General features: G+C 44.2%; 14 protein-coding genes across 14 annotated transcripts in view; 7 read left to right on the top strand and 7 right to left on the bottom strand.

Moving 5' to 3' along the window:
- METBIDRAFT_225185 (Zn(II)2Cys6 transcription factor domain-containing protein) overlaps nucleotides 1-2 on the bottom strand; it is a 731-nt gene extending 729 nt beyond the window's left edge. The window contains exon 1 of the mRNA XM_018855170.1: nucleotides 1-2. This exon is cut by the window's left edge and continues 729 nt beyond it. The gene's annotated coding sequence lies outside the window, so the exon portion shown is untranslated.
- Nucleotides 3-969: 967 nt separating this feature from the next.
- On the top strand, nucleotides 970-2,748 carry TEC1 (transcription factor TEC1; the record flags this gene model as incomplete). Its single annotated transcript, XM_018858140.1, has 1 exon — nucleotides 970-2,748. The coding sequence occupies one exon, from the start codon at nucleotides 970-972 to the stop codon at nucleotides 2,746-2,748; it is 1,779 nt and encodes a 592-aa protein (XP_018709615.1).
- Nucleotides 2,749-2,791: 43 nt separating this feature from the next.
- On the bottom strand, nucleotides 2,792-4,671 carry ADE2 (phosphoribosylaminoimidazole carboxylase). Its single transcript, XM_018856381.1, has one exon. It carries the CDS (start codon nucleotides 4,636-4,638, stop codon nucleotides 2,956-2,958), a length of 1,683 nt encoding a protein of 560 aa, XP_018709614.1. The 5' UTR covers nucleotides 4,639-4,671; the 3' UTR covers nucleotides 2,792-2,955.
- A 177-nt stretch (nucleotides 4,672-4,848) lies between these two features.
- Nucleotides 4,849-5,769, bottom strand: METBIDRAFT_33687 (uncharacterized protein). Its single transcript, XM_018856380.1, has one exon. It carries the CDS (start codon nucleotides 5,390-5,392, stop codon nucleotides 5,114-5,116), a length of 279 nt encoding a protein of 92 aa, XP_018709613.1. The 5' UTR covers nucleotides 5,393-5,769; the 3' UTR covers nucleotides 4,849-5,113.
- Nucleotides 5,770-6,303: 534 nt separating this feature from the next.
- RPL19A (60S ribosomal protein eL19) lies at nucleotides 6,304-7,283 on the top strand. Its single transcript, XM_018856379.1, has one exon. It carries the CDS (start codon nucleotides 6,760-6,762, stop codon nucleotides 7,099-7,101), a length of 342 nt encoding a protein of 113 aa, XP_018709612.1. The 5' UTR covers nucleotides 6,304-6,759; the 3' UTR covers nucleotides 7,102-7,283.
- Nucleotides 7,264-8,649, bottom strand: RAX1 (Rax1p; the record flags this gene model as incomplete). Its single annotated transcript, XM_018858188.1, has 1 exon — nucleotides 7,264-8,649. The coding sequence occupies one exon, from the start codon at nucleotides 8,647-8,649 to the stop codon at nucleotides 7,264-7,266; it is 1,386 nt and encodes a 461-aa protein (XP_018709611.1).
- A 3,521-nt stretch (nucleotides 8,650-12,170) lies between these two features.
- STP1 (Stp1p) lies at nucleotides 12,171-12,524 on the top strand (the record flags this gene model as incomplete). The annotated part of the gene is made up of 1 exon (XM_018854483.1): nucleotides 12,171-12,524. A coding segment is annotated over one exon (354 nt), but the record flags the coding sequence as incomplete, so codon positions are not given.
- A 2,429-nt stretch (nucleotides 12,525-14,953) lies between these two features.
- METBIDRAFT_33684 (RNA-binding protein) lies at nucleotides 14,954-15,463 on the top strand. Its single transcript, XM_018856378.1, has one exon. The coding sequence runs from the start codon at nucleotides 14,968-14,970 to the stop codon at nucleotides 15,370-15,372; it is 405 nt and encodes a 134-aa protein (XP_018709609.1). The 5' UTR covers nucleotides 14,954-14,967; the 3' UTR covers nucleotides 15,373-15,463.
- Nucleotides 15,464-15,802: 339 nt separating this feature from the next.
- Nucleotides 15,803-17,707, top strand: MEA1 (Mea1p; the record flags this gene model as incomplete). Its single annotated transcript, XM_018859160.1, has 1 exon — nucleotides 15,803-17,707. The coding sequence occupies one exon, from the start codon at nucleotides 15,803-15,805 to the stop codon at nucleotides 17,705-17,707; it is 1,905 nt and encodes a 634-aa protein (XP_018709608.1).
- An 88-nt stretch (nucleotides 17,708-17,795) lies between these two features.
- On the bottom strand, nucleotides 17,796-18,140 carry METBIDRAFT_47500 (uncharacterized protein; the record flags this gene model as incomplete). The annotated part of the gene is made up of 1 exon (XM_018858178.1): nucleotides 17,796-18,140. A coding segment is annotated over one exon (345 nt), but the record flags the coding sequence as incomplete, so codon positions are not given.
- Nucleotides 18,141-18,578: 438 nt separating this feature from the next.
- Nucleotides 18,579-19,442, top strand: SLC1 (1-acylglycerol-3-phosphate O-acyltransferase; the record flags this gene model as incomplete). Its single annotated transcript, XM_018858162.1, has 1 exon — nucleotides 18,579-19,442. The coding sequence occupies one exon, from the start codon at nucleotides 18,579-18,581 to the stop codon at nucleotides 19,440-19,442; it is 864 nt and encodes a 287-aa protein (XP_018709606.1).
- A 5,180-nt stretch (nucleotides 19,443-24,622) lies between these two features.
- On the top strand, nucleotides 24,623-25,204 carry SPA2 (Spa2p; the record flags this gene model as incomplete). The annotated part of the gene is made up of 1 exon (XM_018855094.1): nucleotides 24,623-25,204. A coding segment is annotated over one exon (582 nt), but the record flags the coding sequence as incomplete, so codon positions are not given.
- A 41-nt stretch (nucleotides 25,205-25,245) lies between these two features.
- METBIDRAFT_47358 (U2-type spliceosomal complex subunit) lies at nucleotides 25,246-26,004 on the bottom strand (the record flags this gene model as incomplete). Its single annotated transcript, XM_018858155.1, has 2 exons — nucleotides 25,246-25,523; nucleotides 25,701-26,004. 2 exons carry the CDS (start codon nucleotides 26,002-26,004, stop codon nucleotides 25,246-25,248), a joined length of 582 nt encoding a protein of 193 aa, XP_018709604.1.
- Nucleotides 26,005-26,323: 319 nt separating this feature from the next.
- On the bottom strand, nucleotides 26,324-27,478 carry METBIDRAFT_47346 (uncharacterized protein; the record flags this gene model as incomplete). The annotated part of the gene is made up of 1 exon (XM_018858153.1): nucleotides 26,324-27,478. The coding sequence occupies one exon, from the start codon at nucleotides 27,476-27,478 to the stop codon at nucleotides 26,324-26,326; it is 1,155 nt and encodes a 384-aa protein (XP_018709603.1).
- Nucleotides 27,479-27,667: the final 189 nt, after the last annotated feature.

Below are 27,667 nucleotides of genomic sequence, written 5' to 3'. Positions count from 1 at the left end.
AAGCATACTTCTCATGGTTCTGATTGCTGGTATCTTGGAAAAAGTATCTCAATCCACCAACAGAGAATGATGAACCTTCAAGCATGTACCCCTTTTTAGCCCTCCGCCTCGTCGTTCTGAATTTTACTCGACCGAAAGAGTTACTCTCCATGCATGTTGCCATAGTCATGTATGATGCATATTACCCGATACAGGATATGCGCAGGTACCACACTGGCGTTTGTTCACGATTGCCCCATTGAACCTCTATCGGGCAATTCTTGCATCAATAAGGTCATTTCATCAGAAGATGCATGGTTCTCGTTCCTTCGCGTTTTTTAAGAGCAACGGACTCGTACTAACCGGGCCCGATACATTTAAGCTGTGCATCCCCATCTTCTGAAGTGTAAACCCTGCTGTAACGCTTAAGTGTTTTTAAGGTGGAGCAGATTGCCTGTTTTCAAGTGATCAGCGAGTTAGCGAGTTGTACCCTGCAATAGAAGAAAGTATTCATTTTCGCCCTCCCCCCTTCCCTGGTTGGACATACGACGTTTCACATTTTTCGTTGCAGCCCTTCCACTTTCCTTTTCTACAAAAGGTCCCTATTCTCTGCCGATTAAGCAGCATCGACCTGCATCTACATAGCCTCTGGTGCTACTTAGGGCCTCGATCGCCTATTTTGAGAGACTTACTGCGGCTCAACCGTGTCGCTTGACGACGTGTTTTTATCTCCGCTCTCCCCTCAAAACAGATCACAGCGTTGCAATCGGGCAGCTAATTGATTATTTTGTTCTATACACGATTATTGCCCCTTTTATGCTTTGACGAGTCAGTTTTACGTTTTTGACTGTCAACTTTGATTTTCCACTCGCATACCCTGCCAAACATCCCACAACATTCTTCAAGAATTCAAAAACCTTTCACTTTTCAGGAACCCATCTCGGGAGAACATTATATCCAGACACAAAAAAGCACACATACGTACTTGCAATGTCCACTGCCAGAGCAAAGCCGAGTCGCGCCCGAAGCCACCCTATGATTGTCGATGTGGCTGTGGACCCACAAGGGAAGACCTTGTACCGCGTTCATGAAAGCAGAAGCCTGCTTCAGGAAGCTACCCCTCTTTCTTCGAATAGGAGCGATTCATCTCGGTTTGTATTTGATTCGCCAGATGACTTGCGCAGTCCTGCTGGCACTGTCTCAAGCACGAACCTGCCATGCACCGATGACCAAAAGCCCACTGAATTTGATTCTGCCAACTGCTCTCTCGACTCAGCTGATAGAAGACCCAGCGAGCCTAGGATGAGTAAATTGGCTTGTCCTTCACACGATGACATCTGGTCGAGCGATGTTGAAGCTGCCTTCGAAGAGGCACTTGCAATTGTGCCGAAATGCGGGCTTACAAAGATCAAGATTGGCGGAAAATGCTGTGGCCGAAATGAACTCATTGCTGACTTCATATCTGCCAAAACGGGGAAGTTCCGTTCCAGGAAGCAGGTCTCCAGTCATATTCAGGTCGTGAAAAACATGAAGCTGAAGGGAAAGCTCATTCGACTCATTAATGATGGCCCGGAATTCAGCAGTGCCGCCGAAGCTGAACAGAACATGAAGCGGTTCGAGGAAGTTTTCTCGAAAATTAATATCAACAAATCGCTCGGACTCAACTCCACAGGCAATGCTGAGCTTCTGGGCTCCGGTGGCCTGCTCCGACGCCGTTCAGCAGAACAACTTACTATCCCCCCGAAACGGAAAAAGCTGCCCCTGCTGTTCATCAGCGTAAGAAATATAAGCTTTACTATTGATACTGGCGCCTACGGATCAACCCCAATTCCATTGACCAGGCAAGAGGAAACTCCGATGAAATTTTTAAGCTTGAAGGAGAACGCAAACATTGCGTCTAGATTTCCTGGTCTAGAAGAATTCTCTAACACGAACGTGTCTATCATTCACAATATGGTTAAAGTTTTGAGTCCGCTGCACTTTGCCAACGTCCAGTCCATTGATGCGGGATTGAAAACAAATTTCAACATTGACATTCCTGGAACTTGCGACAGCCTTTCAAGTTTTACAACGGTGTATTCGTTTGGTGACGAGGTGTTGAAAGTCAATGAGGATGACTTCGAGACCAGCATGGATCAACCTTTTCTCGTGAAGTTCTGGAAATGCTTCTTCTCGCAGCTTTTGGAATTGCCAACTTCTCTCGATACTGCCTTGAAAGGCATCACCATCAAGCAAGTCATATACGACAACACGGTGCGAATCACAAGCATCCTACCCAAGAGCAAGATAAAAACGGTTTTACTTTGGGAGTTTTCCAAGGTGGACCAGATAAGTGAGGCAGTATCATCGTCGTCAAGGTTATTCCTCCCGCCAACTCTCGGATATGAAAGCATGACAACAATCAGTTCAAACTATTCAATCAGGCCTCCCAACTCTTTCTACAACTCATCACAACATTCAAATTCACCGATACACCTGTTTCCTCATAAGCCCAATCCAAGCATTTCATCCTTAGACCCTCTCTCGCGCAACCAAAACTATGACTTTCCTGACTTAACACGCCATCATGAAGCCACAGGAATCTCACAAATCTCGTTTCCTGGGGTGTCGCTCTCTTCAGGCATTGAACAGCAATCTCTCTACCAGGCTTCTGTGATCACCAGCCCTCCTTTAACAACATCTTTAGACGGAGACCCGATCAGATTTTTTGCTCAAGATGAACAACAATTCCTGGGAAATTACTATAACAGACACCTCCCCCAGAATTAGACATGCTACTGCTTATCACACTTTTGGGACAATGGCAGCGCACTGTAAATCTCACTATTCAAACTGAAACATTTTATCAACTAATTTTTTTTTTTTGTATTTAATTGAGGTTGTGGTAATCAGATGTTAAATTACAGAATCAAGTGTTTATGTGAGTACTACCAGCTTGAACTAAACAGTCTTACTACCGAACCTTTTTTTCATTTGTTAATACTTTTCGTAGCCAACTTCTTCAAGTCTTTCAGCCTTTCCCAAGACCTCTTCCTCCATGTTGTTCATGTACAGAGACATGGCCTCCAACCATTTGTAATCGTAGGCTCCCAATATACGGATAGCCAAAAGTGCAGCATTCGTGCTGTTGTTGATGGCCACAGTTGCCACCGGGATACCCCTTGGCATCTGCACAATGGAATGCAAGGAGTCCACACCATCAAGGGTAGATCCTTTGACTGGAACTCCGATAACCGGCAAGGGAGTCATTGCAGCTACCATTCCTGGTAAATGAGCAGCGCCTCCAGCTCCAGCAATGATGGCTTTAATGCCCCTAGATGCGGCTTCGATAGCAAATTTCGACATCCGATGTGGGGTGCGGTGAGCTGATACGATTGTCAACTCGAATGGAACACCAAATTTTTTCAAAATGTCAGCACCGACCGCCATTACCGGCAAGTCCGAGTCCGAGCCCATTATTATCGATACCAAAGGCTTCTCCTTGGTCTCTTGAACTGCTGCAGGCAATGTATCCACATCGCCCATTATGTACTTGAGCTTTGATTCGGCTTCGGCCATGGACGAGCCAATGACATTAATGTGGCCCATTTTTCTCTTTGGCTTGCTTTCCTTGCCATACAAGTACACGGAGGCATTGGGGGTCTCGAGTGCTCGGCGGCAAATGGCCAACTCTGCATTCTTTGTGGATTTGTCGCCCAAAACATTCAACATGATTGCGTTGGTGTTCGTAGTAGTCAATTTGGAAAAGTCCTTTGGCATTGGCAACCCACTCACGGCACGAACATGCGCCTCAAACTGGTTGGTGACACAGGCATCGATGGTGTAGTGACCCGAGTTGTGAGGACGAGGTGCAATCTCGTTGATCAAGAGTTCATGGCTGGGCAACAAAAACATTTCGACACCAAAAATTCCACAGCCAGGAAAAGACTTCACGGCGTTCTGGGCCAAGAGAGATGCTTTTCTTTGCAAAGTGTCGGAGATTCTGGCAGGTGCATAGACCAAATGGCAAATGTTGTCTTGGTGGACAGTCTCCACAGTTGGGTAGGCGAAAACCTCACCCTCAAGGGTTCTGACCACCATCACAGCCAACTCCTTGGTAAACGGACACCATTTTTCCGCGTACAAAGGTCTGTCTTGCAAAAATTCTAAAGCTTCCGGGATGGTATCCTTGGATTTCACAACGAAATTGCCTCTGCCGTCATACGCCAAGGTCCTGGCCTTCAACATAAACGGAAAGCCAAGCTCGAGACCGATTTTCTCCAAGCCCTCAACGGTATTAGATTCCACATTCAATGACTCCACAACTCCGACATCATGTTCTTGTAAATGAAGCTTTTGCGAGTATTTATCCTGGATTAGACGAATCGTCTCCGGGAGTGGGTAGATTGGGATATTCAAAGAAGACGAGACGGCCTTCAACGCGTCAACGTCGACGTGCTCGATTTCGACAGTCAAAACATCACATTTTTTGGCGAGTTTTGTGATGGAGTCGAGATCGGTGAAAGAGCCATTAACGTGCTCATCCAAGGCATTAATCTGCTTTGCTGGGGCGCCCGGTTGGTCCAAGATAATCGTCTTGATATTGAGTCTGTGAGCAGCCTCGACCAACATACGGCCTAGCTGGCCACCGCCGAGTACACCGATAGTTTTACCGTCCATTTTAGGTATTTAGAGTAGATGTTTGTGGAGAAATAGATGGGGAGACAAGAGGGTGCGAGAAATTCCGCCCAATTTATCGCTATCTAGATCGCGGACAGAGTCAGCCTCTGCACGCAGGTGCAATTACCCGTGGCACGAAACTTCGGGCATGCTTCATTGCATACGATTTTGTGATGAGGAGCGTTCAGTCCACAATAAGGAATTATAGCTACTCCTGCTCTTGGATTTTTGGTTGGCGTTCAAGAACTACGTGTTACTATGGACGCAGGCAACTTCCTTGACGTGCCTTTTATTTAAAATTAACTATACTTTGTAATGAATGATCGAGATATTGGAACTGAAAGAAGATGCTGTTAAGACGAGAGATTCCTCAGACGGTAATGCCGACTACCTTGACGAGCGTACGTTTATTGAAGCTGCGAGTAGCCCCTGAACTTGGGGTGCGGCTGAGATGAGACAGTCCACAAAAATACATTCAAAACTTGAGCTTCTTGTTTCTGGACTTCTTGACCTTCATCTTCTTTCTTGCGGCTGCACTTCTGCCGGATGTGTTGGAGATTTTGCTGGCAGCGTCCTCAGATGCCTCTTCTATAGGAGTGTCCTCCGCCATTTTTTCCTCGTTCTGCTTCTGCAAGTTCAACCTTGTCTTCTCAGCTAAACGGGCATTTCTGTCGTCCACAAACTTGGTGAATTCCCCTTTTCTTTTAACACTTTTTGCCCGCAATTTGGGTTTGGATCTTAAGGAATTGGCCATCTTTGATGAGAAGATGCTAGTACGGGCGTTTTTTCCGCATCTCATCGCTTGCGCGCCTTGGGCCGATGACAGTCTCACTGCCCCGCATTGCAAACAGTCTCAGACCGGGGGTTAAAAGGAGACCAAACAACCAGGAGTCCAAACAAGACCCAGCGAGGCAGCAAAAAGTGGCTCATTGAAAATAATTGCTATTGGACTTCAATATTTTACTAGCGCCAGTGAAATAGAAAGAGGCAATGTGAGTAGGTGTGTGGCAGATTACTGAGGTCTCGGAAATTGGATAAGGACCGAGCCTGAAGAGTATCTGAACCAAAACTAATGAAAACAGTTCCTAAGGCAGCAAATATGCGAATTGTGAAAATAAGGCATAATACGTTATAGTTGAATTATAATATGTCTCACCAAATATGCCAAAACTATTAGTGAGCTACAACAGGACCCATCCATACTACGCAGTAAAGTGCAACAGCGCTAATAAGCCGGAAGGATGTCGCTACACAGGACCCATACTCTCACGATATTTGAGAGGTTCAATTAATTGGCGTAGTAGTTTACGCTGTCGTATTTCTCCTTGATAGCAAAACCATTAGGAGTTGCCAGTAGTGTGATCAACCAAGTACAGAGATTCTTGAAAAGTCTATGAATTGATAATGATCAATAGTAATTGTGTCTGGCCACAGTTGCGCAGTCCGCCGCTAGTCGTCACGTGCACACGATAAGGGCTTTTCCCCTGGCGCTCTGGCTACCGACTCGCGCTCAGTTTCCACCAGTACACCAACAATTGGGGTTTCGTAGATCCCCGTGAGACTTCAGTGCATTTCCTGCAGATAGATGGACCCGCCACTTTGCGCACAATTCTCATAAGAGATGAAAATTTTCCCTCTTCTCTTTTCTTGTATATCAGAGCAAAATGTATGTATCCATGCTGAACCGAACGTGCCAACATATGTAATCTAAATGTGAATTTGCTGATGCACCCACATTATGGGATATCCTGGATTATTTTCGGATATATTTCCACACCCATCGGTCGTCGAAACTGGGAGGTAGACATTATCTATCACAACCCCTTGAATCAGTTCCGCTCTCCTTACTGCGCGCACTAAAAATTTTCTCTGCCAAATTCATACTAACCTTGCTTCAGGGCTAATCTTAGAACTCAAAAGAGACTCGCCGCTAGCGTCGTCGGCGTCGGTAAGAGAAAGATTTGGTTGGACCCAAATGAGACCACTGAGTTGGCCAGTGCCAACTCTCGTGCTGCCATCAGAAAGTTGTACAGCAACGGTACCATCGTGAAGAAGCCAGACACCATCCACTCTAGATCTAGAGCTAGAGCTTACGCCGAGTCCAAGAGAAACGGTAGACACATGGGTTACGGTAAGAGAAAGGGTACCAAGGACGCCCGTATGCCTTCCCAAGTTGTCTGGATGAGAAGATTGAGAGTCTTGAGAAGATTGTTGGCCAAGTACAGAGATGCTGGCAAGATTGACAAGTCTTTGTACCACAGCTTGTACTTGTCTGCTAAGGGTAACACCTTCAAGCACAAGAGAGCTTTGGTTGAGCACATCATTCAAGCCAAGGCTGAGGCTGCTCGTGAGAAGTCTTTGAAGGAGGAAGCCGAGGCTAGAAGATCTAAGAACAGAGCTGCCAGAGAGAGAAGACAGCAGAGAGTTGAGGAGAAGAGACAAGCTTTCTTGAACGACGCTTAAATCTTTTCTGTTACATAGCTTACTCTGTACTTTACTACATTGTGGTGACCCCATTAATAAATCGTTTGACGCTATTTTTATATCTTTGACTAAGCTCAGAGTGTGTGTAAAGCCATGTTCTCTAAATTTAGTCTGCTAATATTACTCATGAATAAATATTTATCAGAGGTGTTTGCCTGGCACGAGACAAAACGGAACACTGAAAATAGCCGTAAGCAACAACACAAGGAACAACACCCACGTAGCTCTTTTCATGAGTAGTTTATGAATGAACGTGTCTTCAACTCTGATGAATGTGTGTGAAGGGATGTATGATTCGCTTCTTGCACTGAAAGCCAAAAGTGGATCTATTCTGTAAATGGAGGTCATGAGACCGTAGAATCCACAGAAAAAGGTGAAAATGATGACACATCGATATCTTTTTTTTTCATCCAAAAATATCAAGCTGAAAGCTATCCAGAATGATATGAATGACATAAAGAAGCCAAATATTACTCTGGCATTGACGGATCTGTTGATGTTTTTGATCGCAATGAAATTCAAAAAGTTTGGAAGATGCTCATTTTCAAGACGATCGAACACATACAACTTCACGCCATCGAAAACGCTGGGATCATCCCTTCCATCAATTTGAATTGCCTTGACAATTTTATCGTTAAGATGTGGTGAGATCTCTAGCGACTTCTCCGAATCTTCCACAAAATACTTAAGAAGAAGGTTATGGGACGATTCCCTGAGATTTTGCCTGGAAATAAACAGATTAGATACCGGCGAATCTTTGATAAGGTTTTCAAGTAATGAAGGATTAAGTGATGAGTGGCGACGTGGCTTTCGAATTCGATCGTTTTGGGATAGTACATCAGGGGGTCGAAAATCACCTTGTTGGATGGGAGAAATTTGAGGGGATTCAACCGGCTCATCTAAGAGCCGGGATTGTGAAGAGAATTGCCGATCGGACGATGTATAGAAGGAATTCCTATCCATTGTTGGTGAAGGTTGTGCAATAGATTCTTCAGCATTGTATGCCTCGATTAATTCTTTGAGCTTCGGGTCAACTGTATCAAGATTGATTTCCCCTCGGAGAAACTGAGAAAGCCTGTTCGAATCGTTGTCCTCCAAAATCTGATCGTTGAGAATGAGCTCCAAGAGTACAGACAGCGAAAGGGATTTATATTTACTCTTTTCAGAAAGAGGAAAAGAATCTCTGTTGTGATTTGGCGATGAATTAAAAGGATTATTGCTCCCGAAGTTATTGCTGTGAACTGACTGTCGAACAAGAGATTCTCGCAAGCCTTGCACGTAATGTTTGCACAAATTTAGATGGTTGATAAGGTCAAACCAAAAATCCAAGTAGTCGGCGTTGTTCTCAACATTCTTCATGTACAAGTAGAAGTTGTATAAGCTTATTGGTGATTTTGTTTTGTTAGAAAGAATCTCACCTAATGTAGGCAAGCGGCCCAACTGGATGTTGTTATTTGTCAAGTTTAGATTAGACAAATTTGCCAAATAATGGGCATTTGGGTTATCTAGCTGATATTTCTCGGTCATGGTGAATGCAACCTGCTTGGGACTGTGACAGGACTCAAGGTCAGTTCGGAGCTAGATTGTGAGCCAATGTATCAATTGTTGCAGATTTGTCACCCAAAGTATCTGGGTTTTGACAACACAGCGTTGGAGACTTTCCGTTGATTTTTCGAGTAGAAAAAAAGAAACACCGTCGAGAATGGCCGTAAACGCCCGAAGTATAATATGCCTTCAGTAGAAGACTTTCAGGTTCTAGCTGGTGTACGTTAGAGAAATCGGCACTCGATCTTCACTCTTCATCAAGTACTTAACAATAAGTCGATGGTTTGATCTGCGTGTAAATTAAGGATTGGAAGGTCACGTGTCACTTTTATACGCAGATGACCGACTCGAGCCAGCAGAACTTTATTTCACAAATTACTTTACGATGTGACTGAAGATAATTTTGATTCAATATTGAAGATCAAGCTTTTCCCGAAATGACATTATCTTCGAGATCATCAGAATTCAAAAGACCATGGAGACGGGTCAATGAATTTGTACTGCACAGTATTACTACTATGTTTCAGGAAAGTATTTAGGTGACACAACTTGCCTTATATTGCGATATTTTGAATTTTCGTTCTTGAAAGACGAAGAAACTTTCGTTTTGAGGATTCCTTTATGTCTAAATATCTTTTTCATTTGCTACATAGACGTTATATCATGTTCACATGGAACCCTTTTCAACCGCGAGATATTTGTATAACTGTATACTCGTCCCTATCGAATGATTGTTCACGTGATCGTGTTATAGTCGACTGTGTCCGGAACTTTACATAGAAACATACTTTGAAATATTTCTTACACCAGAGTGCAATTATTTGCTTGGAGCAATAAATGTGCTACTGACTGAAGTTTCACTGGTGGTACGTCTTTGTCCTAACTTGAAAGAGCAATAATATGGCTTGCGAAAGTTCTGAAAACCAATTAGATTTCGTCGTCTCAATTGGACTTGGTAAAGATTCATTCACAAAAATTTATTCGCTTATCTGAGTTGAAAGGTATAAGCAAATTTATATCTTGCAGGTTTTCGAAATCACAAATTTCATGTTTTGTGTTCACTCCAGCGGTCACCGATAATCCATTTAATAAATGCAATTGAGCTCAGCATTTAAAAGTAGTATTATTTGAGGCTCGCAGTCTGTATTACAGATGAATTACATAAACTGGTCAAAAATCAAATGGAGGGGAAACACGATGATTTCCACTCTATTGTATAAAACTTATTAGCAGAGGGTCATCTTGGAAATATTTAGTGAGTTGTATCAAGGATAGCAGATAAAGGATAATCAAAACACGATTCAGAGTATAATTGCTATGATATGCGGAGAATGATCCCCGACGCGAAAATGTCACTTGACTCAAGAGACGGAACCGAAATTATGGCGGGCAGAAGAATACGCACCTGAAAAACGTAAAAAATAAAAAAATCCGTATGCGTAAAATCTCAATGAGCCTTTTTTTTTGGTAGATTCATCCCAACGGTGCACTTTTTTTTTTTTTGAAAAGGGCCGTTTTAATTCAAGATTTTTCATTCGTCAAGCCTTTCTGTGCCTTCGTAACATGGAAACTCGTAAGTCTCTGCATGGCCACATGATTTAACAGGCTCCGACCTCCATGCTGAAAATACACAACCCATCATTGATACCACCAAAGTTTTATTTGAGCAAGGAGATTTAGCTAATGTTGATAAAGCTTCTCGGCAAACCTTATGTTTCATAAGCTGAAAAAGATAGGTTGAATAATTCAAGTCGCTTGTCGCCTACTCTTGCTACCTACAAAGCCACAAACTGCGGTAACGGCGCGTGATGCTCGCGCTTTCCATTTTCGTCCAAATTATCCTGCAACAATACGGCATTTTTTTATCTCCGCGCGGCTCCATGTTTTGTTATTGCGAGCCGAAAGCCCCGATGTGTATGCAGCCCTAGACCGACGTGCAAGACATGCATATGCCCATGGTACATCCTCTTATCTCAAAAGGCCTATCCTACTGAATGCTTGCGGTTTGACATTACCGTGGGCTCTCGTTTTAACCAAATTTTCAAAATGTAAGCAAATGCAAGAAGAAAAAAGAAGCAAACGGAAATTTGAGAAGACTTCAAAATTTATAAATGAAACCCCCACAAGGACGTTCTTCGAATTGCAGACGCAGAATTGAAACTGTCAACTCTGAAAATTGCGATATACAGTCCGGGATGCACTGCTCGTACCTTGTATTCCGATAAAACCCTTACAATGTCCCCCTTTCAAATTTCCCATCAGATTCTGCTTACACAGACGCTTACATCTTGTTTCTTGTTCTTTCTGGTGTGGATTTGTTTTTCACATTTCACACATTATTCTTCCACGGAAAGACACATATCGAAGGAGTCTCTGACGACGAGAGTTCCTCCCTTGTCAGTTCCAGTCGTCCAAAAGTTGTTTCCTTAATCTCTTGAAAGAGGTAAAATACATTGTTGCTTCATGGCAAAATGCTGTTCACTGCAATAACCGAGATAGGTCTCAGGAACCATGATGAGCTTCTGCTCATGAGCAAGAAACTCATTTCGGCTGAGTCTAAATTTGGCGTTTTGTTCAAAATATATATACTGACAGTCGGGAGACACCCTATGAAAACAGAAAACCTCTTTCCGGAGATAAACAAGATCAAGGTATCCAATTTCACAAACACGATTAGAGGAATGGCTACGGTTTGCGCCGCTGATGACTTGGAACTCTCGTTCAACGGTGAAAATGGTCAAATTGAGATCTTTGATAACTATGTTCCATCAAACCCTCCTCAATTTTTCCATGATCAAATGCAATTTGGAATGGGGAAACATCTGTTGAACTCCGCTCACTTTCCAAATCTTGACAAGTCTGGGGAGTCAGAATTAGGCCTGTCGTATCAATCTTCCCACTTTGGGATGGACGACTTCTCCCCAAACCTGTTTTCTTCTGGTCTCTCATACAACAAACGGTTCCAATTTGACCAAACCCAAATTCATGCTCCAGCACCAGGAATGCCTCTCTTGCAACCCAATAGCAGCATTTCTCCAGCCTTCAAAGCAGACTTTTTAGAATCCCATCAAAGCCACTTCGATATCATGGCCAGCGGCGTTCAATTAGACACTCAGTTTACTGACTTTAAGCATGGGTCTTTCAATGATGGCCTGAGCTATGGCTCATCAATTGAATCGTCAAACTCCCCTCTAGACGAGATGTTTTTCCCACGACAGCCAACTGTATACTCGGACGAAAGCTTGCCAACCAATTTCAGAAAAAGAAGACTTGATTCACCTGCTGCCTCCGACTTAGATATTCGTTCCGAGGACCCAATTTTCAAAAAGGAACCTTTGGTCTATCAGAGCCAGAAGAAATCGAAGACGGTGGGCACAAACCTGCTTGAGATCAGTGGACCACAAACTTCCTCGTATCCGAACACATTCTTTCGCTCCCAGACATTCCAAGCTGTGTCGTCCGGAAATTTACAAGAACAATCGATCAAACTTGAAGATGAAGAGAAAGACAAGGCTAGATACACGTGCAGTGAATGCAATGCAGCTTTCAAGGTTAAGTCGTATTTGACTCGCCACCTTCGGAAGCATAATAATGCCAAGGCATTCGTCTGCCCATTTTACCGGGAAGAAGACTCAGAGTACTGTGGAACTGGAAAGTCTGGAACAAAGTGCCATCTTACAGGGGGGTTTTCCCGTAAGGATACATATAAAACTCACTTGAAGGCCTTACATTTCATTTATCCACCCCGCACGAAGTCTAGCGAGAGAGGAAGTCAAGGAGGCCGTTGCGCCGGGTGTTTCCAGTACTTTGAGAGCAATTCTGACTGGTTCAAGTATCACATTGAGGACGGGTCTTGCAAAGGTTTTGCAAACGAGTCTCGTATTCAAGTCAAGCAAGAAACGCAAGACTGATCCCGCCCCTTCGTGGACGCCTACAATTTCAATTCATTTGATGGTGTTGACACCAATAGTCTTACAACAGACATAGTATTAATTATAAAATTATAGTTTTTAGAGTATCATTATAAAAATACTTATCAATTTTGGTGGGCCTTGGTGCAAATGTCGCTTGCCGATAGCCAATGTGGAAATGCACCTGAGGAGTGTGGGGCTTTGGTTGTTCAGTCCTCGGCCCGCCTCCGCCGCGATCGCCGGTTCTGCACGCTTGCAAATTGTTCCTGTTGCAGAAATTCGTAACCCGGTCTGCTCCCGGGCCGCTTCTTCGCATGCAAACTGACTCCAATAAAAACTGCACCAGCAATAGTATCCGGGGTAAGGCAATTGCTTGTTGCTTGGCTTAGCAATGCCGTAAATTTCAGATCTACTGCATGACTCGTCGGATCAAGTCACCCCTCTTTCACAGTTGCCCGGTTAAAACTGATCAAAGTATAACTTAAGCCCATCACACCCCGGAGTTGTGCGCGCGAAATTCAAAATTCTACGATAAGCGGCCGGAATCCGCCTTGGGGTTGCAACAAGTGATTATTTGCAGATGCCGATGAGAGACATTATGACTGGTTTCATCTGATTTTTCACTGATTTCTCACTGGGAGTGGGCTAGTGAGAAGAATATTCCAATGCAACTTCCGCAGAGCGGCAGCTTTTGGAATGCTTGCATGCTTCTGCTATTTTTATATTATAAAATGCTTGGCTGCGCTTTGACAGCGTAAACTCGCCACGTTGAGTATTTGTTGCTGTGATCGAGACACCCCGACTTTCCCGCTTAAGAAAAAGCTTTTGTTTCATGAAGAGCTAGGCGAAAAGAGTCCAGGATATACCGACTTTCCATGAATGTAAACTAGATTATACCACCCAATGTCTTTTACATGGTTTGTTCATTTCATATCGCCATTTTTCATGCTGGAACCTATATAGTCTTGCAAATACTGGTTCTCATTGGTGACACGATCCGCGATTGCCACCTGGGTACGAACGTTCAGAAGCAATAGCGATATATCTGCCTTGAGCCGAAGCGCTTCTCGCACTTTCGCTTGGTGTTCCTCGTTCGTCATGATGGGAATAACACAAGTGATTCGATAGGAATGGAGAGGCGGGTCCCGACACCCTCGATTTGTGTTTTTGTCTGTCGCGATCACGTGCACGTGTGCGTGTGTAGGCCAGCACACCAGGCCGAGAGAAAATTTGGCCTTTCGCGACTTCGCGGCGTGCTCAGCCGATTAAAGAAAAACCGGACGCACCAACATCTTCTAATTCGTTGTGGAATTCGTTTACACACATCAAAACCGAAACAAATCAAAGTCAACACATTCAAATATGTCCACTGCGTTAGACAAATCGTTAGATGACATCATCTCTTCTTCCAGAAAGGCTAGGAAAGTTGCCAACAAGAAGAAGACTGTTGGTAAAGGCGTTGGAAAGGCTCAGAAAAAACCACTTGTGACGCCAAAGAAGGCACAAAAGCCCGTCACCAAGCCTGTCCCAAGACTTGCTACTGCTTCTGTATCGAACGTGGATCTCACGTATGCTACCAAAGTTGTTGCTCACGGTCTCCCAAAGGACTTGAGACAAGATAACATCAAGGTATGTTAGTTTCATGCGGTGGAAACAGCGTTTATTTCATTTCACTTCTCTTTTTATCTGTATTATCATAAGTCCTCTTACAATTTTGGCTGGCCAGGAATGTGAGAGGCAACTGGGTCAGATTGTTGGTCGGGAACGTCAGTGTTTGCAAAGAGGTTATTTTCCTGGGAAGCTTATATCAGCAGGACTGGAAAATTTACTATCATCTTGATTATTTGAAGTATGTCTTTGAGAAGGCGATTCCCTTTCAAAGGCAGTTTGAATGCTCCTGCAGTCGCCAGCCCCTCTTGACCGAATGTTCTCGCCATATTCTGGGTGGTTTTGAAGCAAAACAATCTGGCTGAAAAGCCTCCTTTACACCCATGCATGTGCAAATTGCAGATGAACTTCGCTGATCGAATGGTAAGTTCAGCTGCTGTTGAGACCAATATGTACATTCTAGGTGTACTTTTGCCTAAGGATTCGAAGATGGCCTAGGTAAATTTGCCATGATATCGTGAATTGGAGGCTCGATAATTCACATCGCTCAGATTACTTCTTAATCAGCATACTGGTCAGGAGAGTGGGAGCGTGGAAATTGGATACCCACAGAAATTCTGGAGATATTTCGAGCACAAGAAAATGCGCCCAATGCGCCCGAACACAAGCGACACCCGTCGTCCAGCAATCAACCAGTTCTTATTTATTGGTTACAATTAAACCATAACTAACATTCTAGGACTTTTTTCAATCACAAATTGGTGGTGTGCAGTATGTGCAGATGAACTATAACGAGAAAGGCATCTTCAAAGGTGTTGCTACCATTGCTTTCAAGTCTTCAAAGAATGCTGTCAAGGCCATTGAGAAGTACAACAATGCCCCTATTGATGGTGGCGCCAGCAAGTTGAAGTTGGAATTAGTCATCGACCCAAGTAAGAAGCCATTGACGGCTAGAATTACTGCTAACGTTGCACCAACAAAGGAGCAACCTGACCAGAAGAAGAAGCAGCTTCAGGAAAAGAAGAAACTTCTTCAACAGAAGAGAAAGGAGTTGGTTCAAGCAAAGGCGGTCAAGACAGCCAAGAGCGCTAAGCAAGAGAAGAAAACTAAGCAAAAGCAAGCTAAGCCAGAGCCCAAAACTGCAGAGCAGTTGGACCAGGAGATGGCAGACTACTTTAACAACTAGTTGATATCTATTCTTTTAGGTGTACGTAATTTTTTGAATGGCTGTGTTAAGCTTGCCGATTATGACATTAATATTCAATTTTCATCATTTGAGATCGATCCCACAAGCTCGTTGAAAATCATGTGTGTGGGATCATATCTAAATTCCGAATTGAGACAACAAAGTGGAGGACGGGACGCGCGTATTTTAACTTGATCATCACGGCTTTAGCTTGGTACTACAGTTACCAAAGTGCATAATTGTTCAGGATCTTGTTCAAGTTGCACTATTTTATGAAAAAATTTTGAACCTGCCGTTTTAAAATAGAACCATAGACGAGCTCCAATCTGGCGTGCCTTCCTTTAGCCCCTTTATGTTTGTTTGGTTCTAATTCTTTTTCAGATCCCATATTGAGCTTGACGACAATCCCCGATTGAACTTCCCGATTGTAATGACCAACATTGACTACATAATATCAAGTGAGTTCCACGTGGACAAAGGACCGTCAATTATACATCAATATCCTTCCGAACTTCCAGGTTTACATAACCTCCCGTTCTTCGCCGAGCTTCTAATCCCGGACCAAATACACAAGAGAGAAGAAGACTATACATTGATATTGTTGCATCGAAATAAAAAAACAGGAGACTTTGAGTACAAGTTTAACTCCAAAGACAGTGAACTAGAGCCCTACTTTGTTTACACGATTGTGAACAACGTTTCAGATTCCACGGTGAAAAGAGGCTCTGTGATCAAAGCTTTGAGTTTAATCACCAAATTGGTGTATTTTAAACATTTTAAACCGCTTATAATTATTGGCCTAGATAGATGCTATGCCAACAGCAGTGAAAACGAATTGAAACAACTCTACAATGCAATTAATTGCAAGAACTTTCAGGTGAGCCATACGAATCACCTGGTAGTAAAAAAACTTCTCATAACATCGATTCTTGATTTGCCTTTGAACGAAAAGATATATTTTGACGAAGCTTTCCGCAACCGATTGTTGGGAATCAAACAAATTCGAGAAGACTTTTTCATACGAAGAGACTTGAGCTTCAACTCGATCGTGTCTTACAACAATATGAAAATCCCCGTGAAACTTCCCATCCTTTTGTTGCCAGATACAATCGGAGACTACTTGAATCCAACAGATCTTAATTTCAAACCTAATCTTTTGAGAATTCTAGATGCCACAATGGCCTCAAATGTGCACAATAACGAGCTCACCATATATGGCCATGCGACCCCGCCAATTATCGTATTGATTAATGCAATGTTGACGGGTAAGAAGATTATATTTATGAGCTACGAAAACTCTGCAGGGTATATCATTGATCATGTATTGCTAGCGTTGAAATTGATTACGGGAGGAGGTATCTTGACAGGACTACTAACCCATTACAACGTGTTCCCCATTATCGATGTATCTAAAATCAGTCTCTTGAGTGAATGCGACTCATACATAGCCGGCACAATCAACCCATTCTTCAAGTCGAACGACAAGCTATGGGATTTGTTTATCGATTTGGACAAAAATGAATTCCATATTTCTCCGGAGATTCTGGAGTCGGAATTTACGCGTCACTCGATAGTCGGAGAAGATGCGAAGTTCCTCTCCAACATGCAACTCTCGCTATACAGCTACAATGATGATCTCACTACTTTGCAGCTCATCATAAGGAGACATATAAATGAGATTGTACGTATATTACTTTTTTCGAAAAACTACAATCCAGCCTTGTCTGACAAAAGTCTGGCGACCTTGTTGATGGATGGGGTAGGATATTACTGGCACAGTGACACCACAAAACTACTTGAAGTTTCATGCTATCAGTCGATTGCATCCAAATTCCAGAATCTTCTCTACAGTGGAATATTTGGCTATAGTCTCAATCTACCGAATTTGTCAAATGAGCTTGATCTCATGGTGGATTTGCAGCACTACTTACAGAAACTAAACAATGTTACGACTACCTCTGTTGGCGGCGCCAGAGTGAACGAGAGGGAAATTTGGTTTAACATACTCAAGTACTTGATAAGTGGAAGATCGTTGGAGACATTTATGTTAATGACTTATTTGATGCCGCCAAACACTTCAACAAGCTTCCGAAGCTCCTCCCACCACGGAGGCGGTCTAACTGTTTTTGACAAAAATAAAGGAATGGAGTTGTTATTCATTAATTTATTCAACGCAGACAATCACATCAAGTCTAATATCATCATGATAATGCAAGAGCTCCAAGATAATTTTCTTTGTGGCTGGTGCTTGAACCAATTTTTGAAGTCCAACCTTGTTTACCAGCTTGCATTTGAAGACCTCACGTCAAGTCAGGATCAAAACGCCACAAACTAAAACATTAACTGCGAGTTCTTATGTTAATTGCTATTTACAAGGCCGGTGTTTAATACCGATATTTACCGTACGGTGCTAGCAAGCACCTTCATTCGTCATTATCTGACATCTTCGATTTGATCACGTTCCATAGACTCAAGCGGTCACCCTTTGTACGTGTCAGATAAGCCACACCAGCACCAACATACTGCGATTCTCGTTGAGCACTCTCGTAGTTCAAGTTTGGGTTGTTTTTGGGGAACCCTGGTCTCACCCCATTGTCCAAGAATTCCGAGTCGAGGTCAGAATCCAAGCTAGCATCACTTTCTTTACTATGCCTTTTCTCCTTGGCAGAAGCAATGTGTTTTTTCCCCACAACGGTTAGACCGATAGCAACAGCAGAGAAACCGGCTAATTTAGTGAGCAATCCTTTTCTTGTCTCCATATTTGACTCGAATACAACCTGCTTGTGTGTTTGAAGTTAAGGAAGTGCGAACCGCGGCGTTTCAGGCGCGGAAATCTCACTTGATGCAGATCCAAAGAGTAATATGAAGTGAGTTTCTGAGCGATGTTTACCTTGATTCTTGCCAGCTCGGAATCTGGTGAGTAGAAGTTTGATCATACTTCTTGACAAATTGCCGTCAAAATATAAAAATCGTAATACGAGTCATCGGCTCCGGGCCTACGGTTGCTCACCTGTATCCCGAGGAAAAAGGTCCGGCACCCAGTTCCCTAGGGCCGCTTGGCCCCAAAGTTTTGTAAGGATATATGGGCAACGCGCGGCCCAAGAAAAGGCCGGGTGTCGCCCCATCAAACAAAACCTATTTCCCGGAGGTCTTCTGCAGGTTGTGCTGTATCCTACGTTCACCACTTTACTTCAGAACAAAAAAAAATGGGAATCTTTGGCAAGATCAAGTTCTACACCAAGTCGTTTGTTTTCGGCTCCTTGCTTCTTGTATGCGCCCTTTACGGTGTTTTTGCCAGTATCATCCTAAGAATAGTGGGCAAAGAAGAGTATGCTCAGTATACTGTAGCCCGAGTATTCCATTTTCTTTTTTCGAAAATCTTGGGCGTGAAGGTGACAATTAAGAATGAACATCTCTTGCAAAACCCATCGGTTGTTGTTTCAAACCACCAGTCAGCTTTGGATATCTTGATTTTGGGCAGATTGTTCCAGCCCGGGTTTACTGTCACTGCCAAGAACTCATTGAAATATGTGCCATTTTTGGGCTGGTTTATGCTTGCGTCAAAAACCTTCTTTTTGGACAGATCTAAAAGCGAGAAAGCGAGGAAAGTATTGGGGAATGCCCTCTCTGTGCTCAAGATACAAAAGCGCTCCATCTTCATGTTCCCCGAGGGAACAAGGTCCGCTGCCAAGAAATTGGAATTGCTTCCTTTCAAAAAGGGCGCATTCCACCTAGCCAAGCAGGGCCGCATCCCGGTGACTCCTGTTGCCGTCTCAAACTACAGCACGATATTCCATTCAGGCGACAAAGTGTTCAACCAGGGAGAAATTGTCATCGAGGTGTTGAAGCCCATGTCCACAGAAAATCTCAAGACGAATGAAGATGTGACGAAGTTCACCAATGAGGTCAGTGAGAAGATGCTCAAGACAATAGAGTCCTTAGGATACGCATCTACGAAGGCGCATAAAGTGAAGGAGGCTCAACGCCTCGCAGCTGAGTCTTCTGATGTCCAGTCGGATGTAAGTGTGGAGGTTGTTGACGAGACAAGGCCGTTGATTTCCACAGATTAGGTGGAGTCCCAGCGGAACGGCATGCTCCTGGACTATACGCATGACTTGGTGTGTACTGAACTGTAGCTTCACGGCCTTGGGCAGCGAACATATGTCCTAATTCGACAGTTTCTTTAGATTGGAAATAGTCGAGCCCACAGTATACCTTTTATTCCAGCGGATTGCAGAGCTAAAGACCCACAGACACCGGCGAAACATGGCTGTCTGGTCGATTCGAAAATGTACGTTGAGAGATAGTGATCGTTGTGTTGAAATGTCTGTTGTCTGGGACATGTGCGGTGTGCAACTTGACTAATCTTGACGCGCCTGAGGAAAAGGGCCTTACTGAGAGACTAAATAAAAGCACCGCCCATTGCACTAATTATCCGAAGATGTGAAGACAGACAGTGGAAGAGAAAAAACTCATGAATTTAAGGCAGTGGCTCTAAAATATTGTAAAGTTCATGAATTAACAATATTTTCCACAAAAAAACGGAACTTTCAAGAAGCTTCAATTTGTCATCGCACAATGAGAGCGAACGGTCACAATAAAATTACTTCTCAAAAAATTGAGACTTTAACACGATAAGTATAAAGTCAAGAAATGACCATAAAAATTCGTAACAAAGAGAAATCAACTCGCGACAGAAAAAAAAACTTGATAATTGGAAAACACTTCGAAAGCGACTATTACTCCAAGGAGATTATAAACTCAGCTGGCGTTGATCAACATCAAAACAATCAGGCGAATCAACAACAGTCATTGCGCGCAGATCATACGAAAAGTAATCGATCTTCATACATGGATGATGAGAAAGCCGATCATAAATGAAAATTCTTGATGAGTTGGAACCAGCTAGCAAACGCCAAATCTTTCCCAAGGTTAAAAAGATAGAAAATCAAGAATCATGAAAAAACTGCGTAGCGAAGCAACTGACATGACACAATGATAACAAATCACCAAATCACCAAGTCAATATTCGCATTCAGACGAGGTCACTTGAAGCAAGCAGCTTCACACGCATAGGATAATCACGTCAGTCTTGAAAGGCCTACCACCTCTGAAATTATTGACGCAAGCGGCATTAATCAGACGCCGGGCCATAAAATGTAATAGTCCCCCACCAGTCATCGCTGCAAGATAGCACCATCAGTGGCCACACCACAACAACACGGCCCGCGTCGCAGCAGACTGTACCGCCGCGCTTTTCCCATTTTTTTTTCGCTCTGCGCGCTATAGGCTCAGCGTGTCGCACGGACCCTCTCCCTTTGTGCGAACTCCGTTGTTTGATCCACAACAACATTGAAACACCACCCACAAAAGCCGCAAACCCCTGGCCGCAGGCTCCCTTTCCCAAGCACCACCCCGTTCTTTTCAAATTGCCTCTGCGCCCTTATCCCCGCATCATATTCCGGTTTCCCGCACGTCGGAACACCACCGCCAGCCCATGTCAGACTCCGATTTGCTGCACCACTACCGCGTGCTCAAGCAGTTTCTTGACATATCCGACGATTCCAACACGCGGGCCAAGTCCAACTCGTCACGGGCAGCCCGGGCGCGCGAGAAGCTTCTCCGCTTGTCCGGCGCTCAGTTCCGCGAGCTCAGCACGGAAGTGTACGACGAGTTGCGGCGCCGGATCGACGAGAGCAGGTCCGAGCCGGACTTCTTGCTCCCCAAGCTGACGTTTCACCCGAAGCGTAACCAGGCGCGCCAGAAGTTGTCTTCCTTACCGCAGTCGCGCTTCAAGGACTTAGTCCTGGACATCAGCTTTGAGATCGAGCGGCGCAACTTGCACAGCCCGGCACCAACACCCACGGCCCCGGATCTGCCCGTGTATGCCCGGCTCTCCCAGGACCTGGCACCGGCAGACACACCGCAGCCGCGGAAACTGAGCTCAACGGTGTCGAGCGACCGGGGCATGCCGCGGAACGCGGCCCGGCAAGACGTGCGCCGGTCCACGCACTCTACCTCCATGGCGGACCTGCTGCACGCCACCAGCACCGCCAACAGCACGGCTTTGCAAGACGAAATTGCCACGCCCGATTTGCGGAAGCACGTGGCCGAACAGGCCATTGGCATACAGCCCACAACAGTCGTGCCTACGAAGGCGGACATGGCGTGGTCCAGTGAGGAGGAAGAAGAGACCGACCAAATCTTGCAGGACGACAGAAACAGCATTTCCGAGGAGCCGAGGCAACTAATGCTTTCGAACGCCTTCGCCAATCACCACGCACCAAGCGCCCCCATAGAGGAGTCCCCGAAAACTGTCTCAGCTCCCGAGCCTCTTGAGGCCGACGACAGATACGCGGACTTAAAGTCTGCTTATGATAGCTTAATGCAGGAGCATAAATCGTTAATCGCTGCTCATTCCGATGCTGAGACTCGCTTGGCTACATTGACAGACCTGCACGCCAACGTAGAAGCACAGCTTTCAGACTTGAATGAAACTCACAACTCCGCACAGAGAGATCTTCGTGATCTCAGCGAGAAGCACTCCCGTGTGCTTTCGCAGCACGGGGCTTTAGAAGCTCTTATCGAAAGCATCAGCCACGAAGTCGGCTCCCTGTCTCCTCAACAGGCTACTTTGACATCACTAGAACAGGTTCTGTTGCTCAAGAATGAACTCGAAGACTTAAAAACTTCAAACGCTTCGTTGCGCTTGGAAAATCAAAATTTGAAGTTGTCCAGCCCCAAGTCCAAAAACACCATTACTCGCGAAGCGCAGCCACAGAACGCGCACATTGTCATTGGGGAGCCCGGGCCTTTTGAGATAAATACCGAATTGAGGAGGCTCTATGAAAAATTAGAGGACGCCCCAAAGATAGCTGAACAAACTCTGTTCTCCCGGAAGGAAGCTAAGCTCAAGAGTGAAATATCTCAATGGCAGGATAAGTATGCATCGTTAAAGACTGGAGAACTACAAAACATGTCAAGGAATCCGGCAATGTCAATGAATTTGACGAAATTCCGTTCTCCGGATGGGTTGTTATCGTACGAAACTGCCGTTAAATTTTTTGCGTCTGTTGATTTGTTTTATGCAGCGCTTGACATTTCTAATCCTGATGCGGATTTGTTTTTTGAGAGGATTTCGTCAGTGGCGATGTCAGCCAATGCAATCGCCAGTCAAGGGACGCAAAAAGGCTTCAGCGATAACGGTCACGCAGATGCCATCCGAGAGTCCGCAAGTCATGCCTTGACTGCCACAAGATACTTTGTGATATATCCAACTCTTATGCCTAAAGTCATCGTTGAAAGAGCTGTCAGTGAGCTCACATTTGCTGTTTGTGATTTCATTTCATCTTTGAAATTTAGCTATCCGTCGGACGTTCCATCTCCTAGTCCAAATTTCCGGAGCAAAAGTCACAAATCAGAAGAAGTCGCTCATGAAGTGATGGAAGTGAAGCCATTGAAGATTACTCAGAAGAAAGCGTCAGGCTCGTCCTGCTCAGATCTAGAGAAGCAGTCAAGTGGGGTTGTTACCCCACATAATCAGATCACAGATTCAAGCCCCACGCCAATCCATACCCAATTAACTCCGATTGAGCATGGAGCAACAAGCCAGAGTCTGCCGACACAAAAGCAAGGTGACATCCAAAATTCTGTTCAAACTCCTGACGTGGAGCGTAAACTGTCTTTGAGTGCCAAGTTATCGCTCAAGAAACTTTTCGGTTCCAAGTCGAAAGATGAACCTAACGCGACCGAACACGATAAGAATATTGATATTGAAGCAATTGAGAGTGGCAACAAGCATTTTGAAGCTGAAGCTGAATTTCTGAAGAGTAGTTTCAAGCAGATGGAAAATGAAATTGTATCCACAGAAAGTACCACGAAGACTCCCACGAAACTGGCCTCGCCCAGTATACTTGATAAAGTCAGGAAGTTTGAGACGGATGTTTCAAGACAGAAAGTTGCTTCTTTGGTACCGAACGAAAAATCTCAGAACGTGGGAACCAAACATACTCTCTCTGTAGAGTCGAACAAAAGTCATCGTATTCCCGAAGCTGTGAGTTCTCCACTATCTGGAGACAGCGCTCAGATAGGAAATAAGAGCATCTTTCAGAGCTTGAGAGAGAGATTCACGCACGACAACGCGGTGCCTGCGTTTGAAGCAAATGAAGTCGAGTCATACAATGAATCGAATGATAGAAAGACTAGGAGCTCGAAGGCTGGTAGCTCGTTTGATGAGATGGAGGCTCAATCAAGGAGCAAACCGAATGCAGAATTTATTCCAGAATCTGAAGCCAACCTCGGCAAGAATCATGACATTCAATCTAGAATTTCAGATAAACCCAAGATACTTTCAGTTTCATCAAATGAAGTATTGGATGGAAAGAAAACCGACTTGAACCAATCCATTCCAACTAATGAGCAGCCGATTGAAACTTTCGAAAATATTACAAACAAGAATTCCATTGTGACAGAAAGCTTTGCGGAATCTGGACTGAAGGATAAGTCTTTGTCTTCTGCAGGTAACCGAATTGTTTCTTCAACAAGTGATAGACTGTTTCAGTCAAAAGATGGCAAGCTGATTGAATCTTATGATCAAGCTTTATCTCCTAAGATATACGAAAGTCTGATAAAGAGTGACAAGTCAACTCTGTTCACAAACGACAGGCTTTTTGGTGTGCCGGATGATAAATCTCATGCTTTTACGAGCCTAGATCAAGGCGAGGAACATAGAAAAAAGCCCGACTTTTCTGAAAATGCAGACGATTTTTCTCGCAATAGAGTTGCACCTGTCAATGAAGGCAACAAAATGTATTCAACAACGTTTAGAAAACAGAATTCGTTTTCCGTAAACGAAAGTACAACTGAAACGGCAATGGACGAGTATTCTGTCATTGACAGAGCTCGTACAGGCACAACAAGTGACCAGGAACAAGTTTCACTGAGAGTTACGCCAGCGAGTCAATTGAGCGTTGGTTTACCCGCAGTGGAAAACACGAGATTTGAGTCAGTTTCGGCTAACGGTAAAGCACCGGAGGAACTGGAAAATTGCGAATCAAGCGAGCTGCAAACAGATGGGTTAAAGCCGGATATTTTATCAAAACCAAGCGGAGAAACGACGACAAACACCTTCAGATCAGTTGCGCAAAAGAGTTCAGCACTGAAGCCCCCGATTGGCCTCAATATTAAATCCCCATCTTTCAAAGTGCGCAAAGTGAATTATGAAGATGCGGTTGAAGAGCAGGGCGCTCCGGAAGAATTCGAAGACGCTGATGATGATTTCTTTGATGAAGAGGAAGACGAGATCAGACAAAGGCAAGACTACAGAAAGTCAATGGCAGCTGCCACATTTAATTTCGACCTATTCGATATTGATGACCCTGACAACACAGTGACTCAAGTGTTGTTATACTTAGAGCATCAGACTGTGCAAGTTATTTCTACTATTCAAGATTTGTTGTCGGCCATCAAAAAACCAGATGCCACCAGAGGGGAATTGCGAGAAAATTCTGGCGCCATTTCGGAAGTTATCAAACAAATGACCGAAGCTACCAACACATCCATGAATCAAACAAGGAACTACCTGTTGAGAGAGCATGGAAGTTGGGTTGTCAAAAGCTTAGAAGATTGCAATCATCGCATGAACGCTCTCTGTAAGCCCAACACAGAAAAGCAAGATGTGGAATTCGCAGACAGGCATTTCAAACAGAGACTTGCGGGAATTTCGTTTGATATTGCAAAATGTACAAAGGAATTGGTAAAGACCGTCGAAGAAGCAAGCTTGAAAGAAGATATTGCACATTTAGATGCCCGTCTTAATCATCCAGATGATTTGACTTGATATTGTTTCCTGTGATGCAAAATTTAATACAGAAATTAGCGGAAATACTTTGCCAAGAATTGTTTATGAGTATCCGAGTTTAACGTATCCGTAGTAAATGACTGGTCTGGGACTTTTTTTGCTTTCGAGAAAATGGCTGAACTCCTCCAAGATGTTTTCTTATTTACCGTATCGCTTCCATCTGATGCGATGAGGGGATTGCTGATGAGAGCTGTGTTCTGCTTAGCACAGCTTTTTTTCTCTTCTCGGACCTTTCTTAATTCTTCCATAAGGGCATTGGTGTCGTCTTCGTCACTGTCATCGTCATCACTACCTGAGGAAGCTGTTATACCAAGCTTATTGGCAGATTCTTCTCTTTGTAAGGCATCTTTTTTGTTAAAATCAGCCTCATTTGTGTCCTTAAATTCCCTTTTTACAGGTGTTGTCACCAAAATTTCGGCATTTTTATTTGTTCTGATATCTGTGGGCGTCTTGGATTCGCCTACTGTACACTTTGCCACGGAAAGCAATTCCTCGCTACTGCTTTGGTCAAAGCTCTCGTATCCATCCCCTTCCACTTGTGAAAACGATCCAGTATTCAGAAATTCGTCCAATGTTTTGTGCCGCTTAGTCTCCCTTTCTAATTCATCCAATGCTTTTCTTCCTCGGACATGATCAATTTGAGCACCAGAGATATCCAGCCGGAGCTTCAAAGATTTCTGGCCTGGTCCAGAACGTGCATGCTGGATGGTATTTTTGATAGCCACGTCACGCCCTCGCTTACTTTCCAAAGTCGGTCTATGGTTGGTTGTCATATCCCAAAAAACAGGTTTGAAGAGGCGTGAGGTATGTGTATTGTGAGATGATCATCGTGAGCACATTCCGCGCAGATAGATTTCATGAATAGTGACAGACGAACCACGAGAGGATTCATTGGCAAGAAGACAATAAAGAATAAACAGCGCATTGATCACAATAAACAGTCAACAGCGTATTGATCACACTTTCTTTGCTATTAAACAACAGCCCAAAGCTGATCTTGACTCAAAATTTGAGAGAAATCTACCGTCTTCCAGCTATATATTTGATGATGCTCTATTCTAAACATGTTGCACTGCAATATGAGACCCCCATTCAGTTCTCGTCATCGAGAATCTGATCCTCCCAACCTTCTTCCTCATCGTCATCGGCAGTTCTGCGTGAAGGCATCAAGTCGGCCATCACAGGCCCGCCAAATTCTGCAAGCATTGCGTTCACCTGTTCAACAACCTCAGGGTCCGATGCCTCCAAATCGGCACTATTGATTACACGGTATCCTTGAGTGAGAGCTGCCTTTGCATCATTGACAATGGCCTGAATAGCCTCATTGTCACTGGCAATGATAACCGCGTCCTGGAATTCTCTGTAATCCTCAGTAGAAGATGTGGCTTGGGCGTAGAGTTGCTTTGCCTTTAAGCTGTGTGCCAAAGCCTCGTAGTAAAAGCTGTCCAAAGCGTTGTCGTTGATTTCCGCCACAGCCGAAGAGATCTCGGGTACAAGGTCGTAAATCCCCAATTCAATGGCAAAACGGGCGAGCCCGAGCAAGGGCTGCACTAGTTCAATGTACTCAAATGAGGATTCCTCACCCTCTTGATTTTGCTGAACCTCCAAGTCTTGTTTTTTCTGGGAGAATAATTGCCAGGCCTTGCTCAAAGCCTCTTCGGCATCAGCCTGTCTCTGCTGAGAAATACGAATCAGAGCTAAGAGAGAGTATGCTTCGGGGTTTGAGTCATCAAGTGCCAAGGAATGGGATATCAACTTGTCACACTCACCCTCTGCCTCTGGTTCCATACACAAATCGGTCATCCAGATCTCAATCTCTGCAAATATCGCCTGGTTCAATTTCTTTATTAGGTAAAACGCCAAGACTTCCGATGTGGGATATAATTTTGACAATTCTTGCAAGACTGGGTCGTCTCCGCCCCGGTTGTCGTGGACACTTTGCAATTGATCTTGCAATCTCTGGATGGCAATATTTAATAACGAACAGCCATCCTGGCCTCCAATGATTTGCCCCAAGTACAAGAACTTTTCGACACCTAGCTTTGCTTCCGGATCCAATTGGGTGGCTTTCGTCAAGACAGTATACGCGGTCTCAACATCGTTAGCCTCAAGCAAGGCCTCGCCAAAAACTTGCAAGAGCAGTACGTTTTCTGGATGCTGCTGTATTTGCGGCGTGAGCAAATCCAAGGCCTTTGCTTCCTGAGAGCTTTGAAGGAATGCCCTTGCTTTGTGAATTATTGTGTCCATCGAGAAAACTTGTTTTGATGCAATAGAAGATGTGGCTTGCCGTTTTTCGCGATGAGCTAGTGTGCAATGGGTGCACATGAGGGGTCATTCGAGACACCTCGGCCGAACACACGAATCAGCATTCTCCAAGCCTACGAGTTTATGACCTTTGCAGATCATGAGAAAAGCATGAGGGTCGACAAATTTGCA

Source organism: Metschnikowia bicuspidata, assembly GCF_001664035.1.
Source record: "Metschnikowia bicuspidata var. bicuspidata NRRL YB-4993 chromosome Unknown METBIscaffold_8, whole genome shotgun sequence".
In the NCBI taxonomy this organism is placed as follows: Eukaryota; Fungi; Ascomycota; class Pichiomycetes; order Serinales; family Metschnikowiaceae; genus Metschnikowia; species Metschnikowia bicuspidata.
The sequence above is the reverse complement of the archived record's forward strand: the minus strand, read 5'-3'. Positions and strand labels throughout refer to the sequence as shown.

What these genes read in the sequence shown, in the direction of transcription:
- RPL19A (XM_018856379.1), top strand. Translation starts at nt 6,760, where the DNA reads ATGGGTTACGGTAAGAGAAAGGGTACCAAGGACGCCCGTATGCCTTCC.
- METBIDRAFT_33687 (XM_018856380.1), bottom strand. Translation starts at nt 5,392, where the DNA reads ATGGCCAATTCCTTAAGATCCAAACCCAAATTGCGGGCAAAAAGTGTT.
- ADE2 (XM_018856381.1), bottom strand. Translation starts at nt 4,638, where the DNA reads ATGGACGGTAAAACTATCGGTGTACTCGGCGGTGGCCAGCTAGGCCGT.
- METBIDRAFT_33684 (XM_018856378.1), top strand. Translation starts at nt 14,968, where the DNA reads ATGAACTATAACGAGAAAGGCATCTTCAAAGGTGTTGCTACCATTGCT.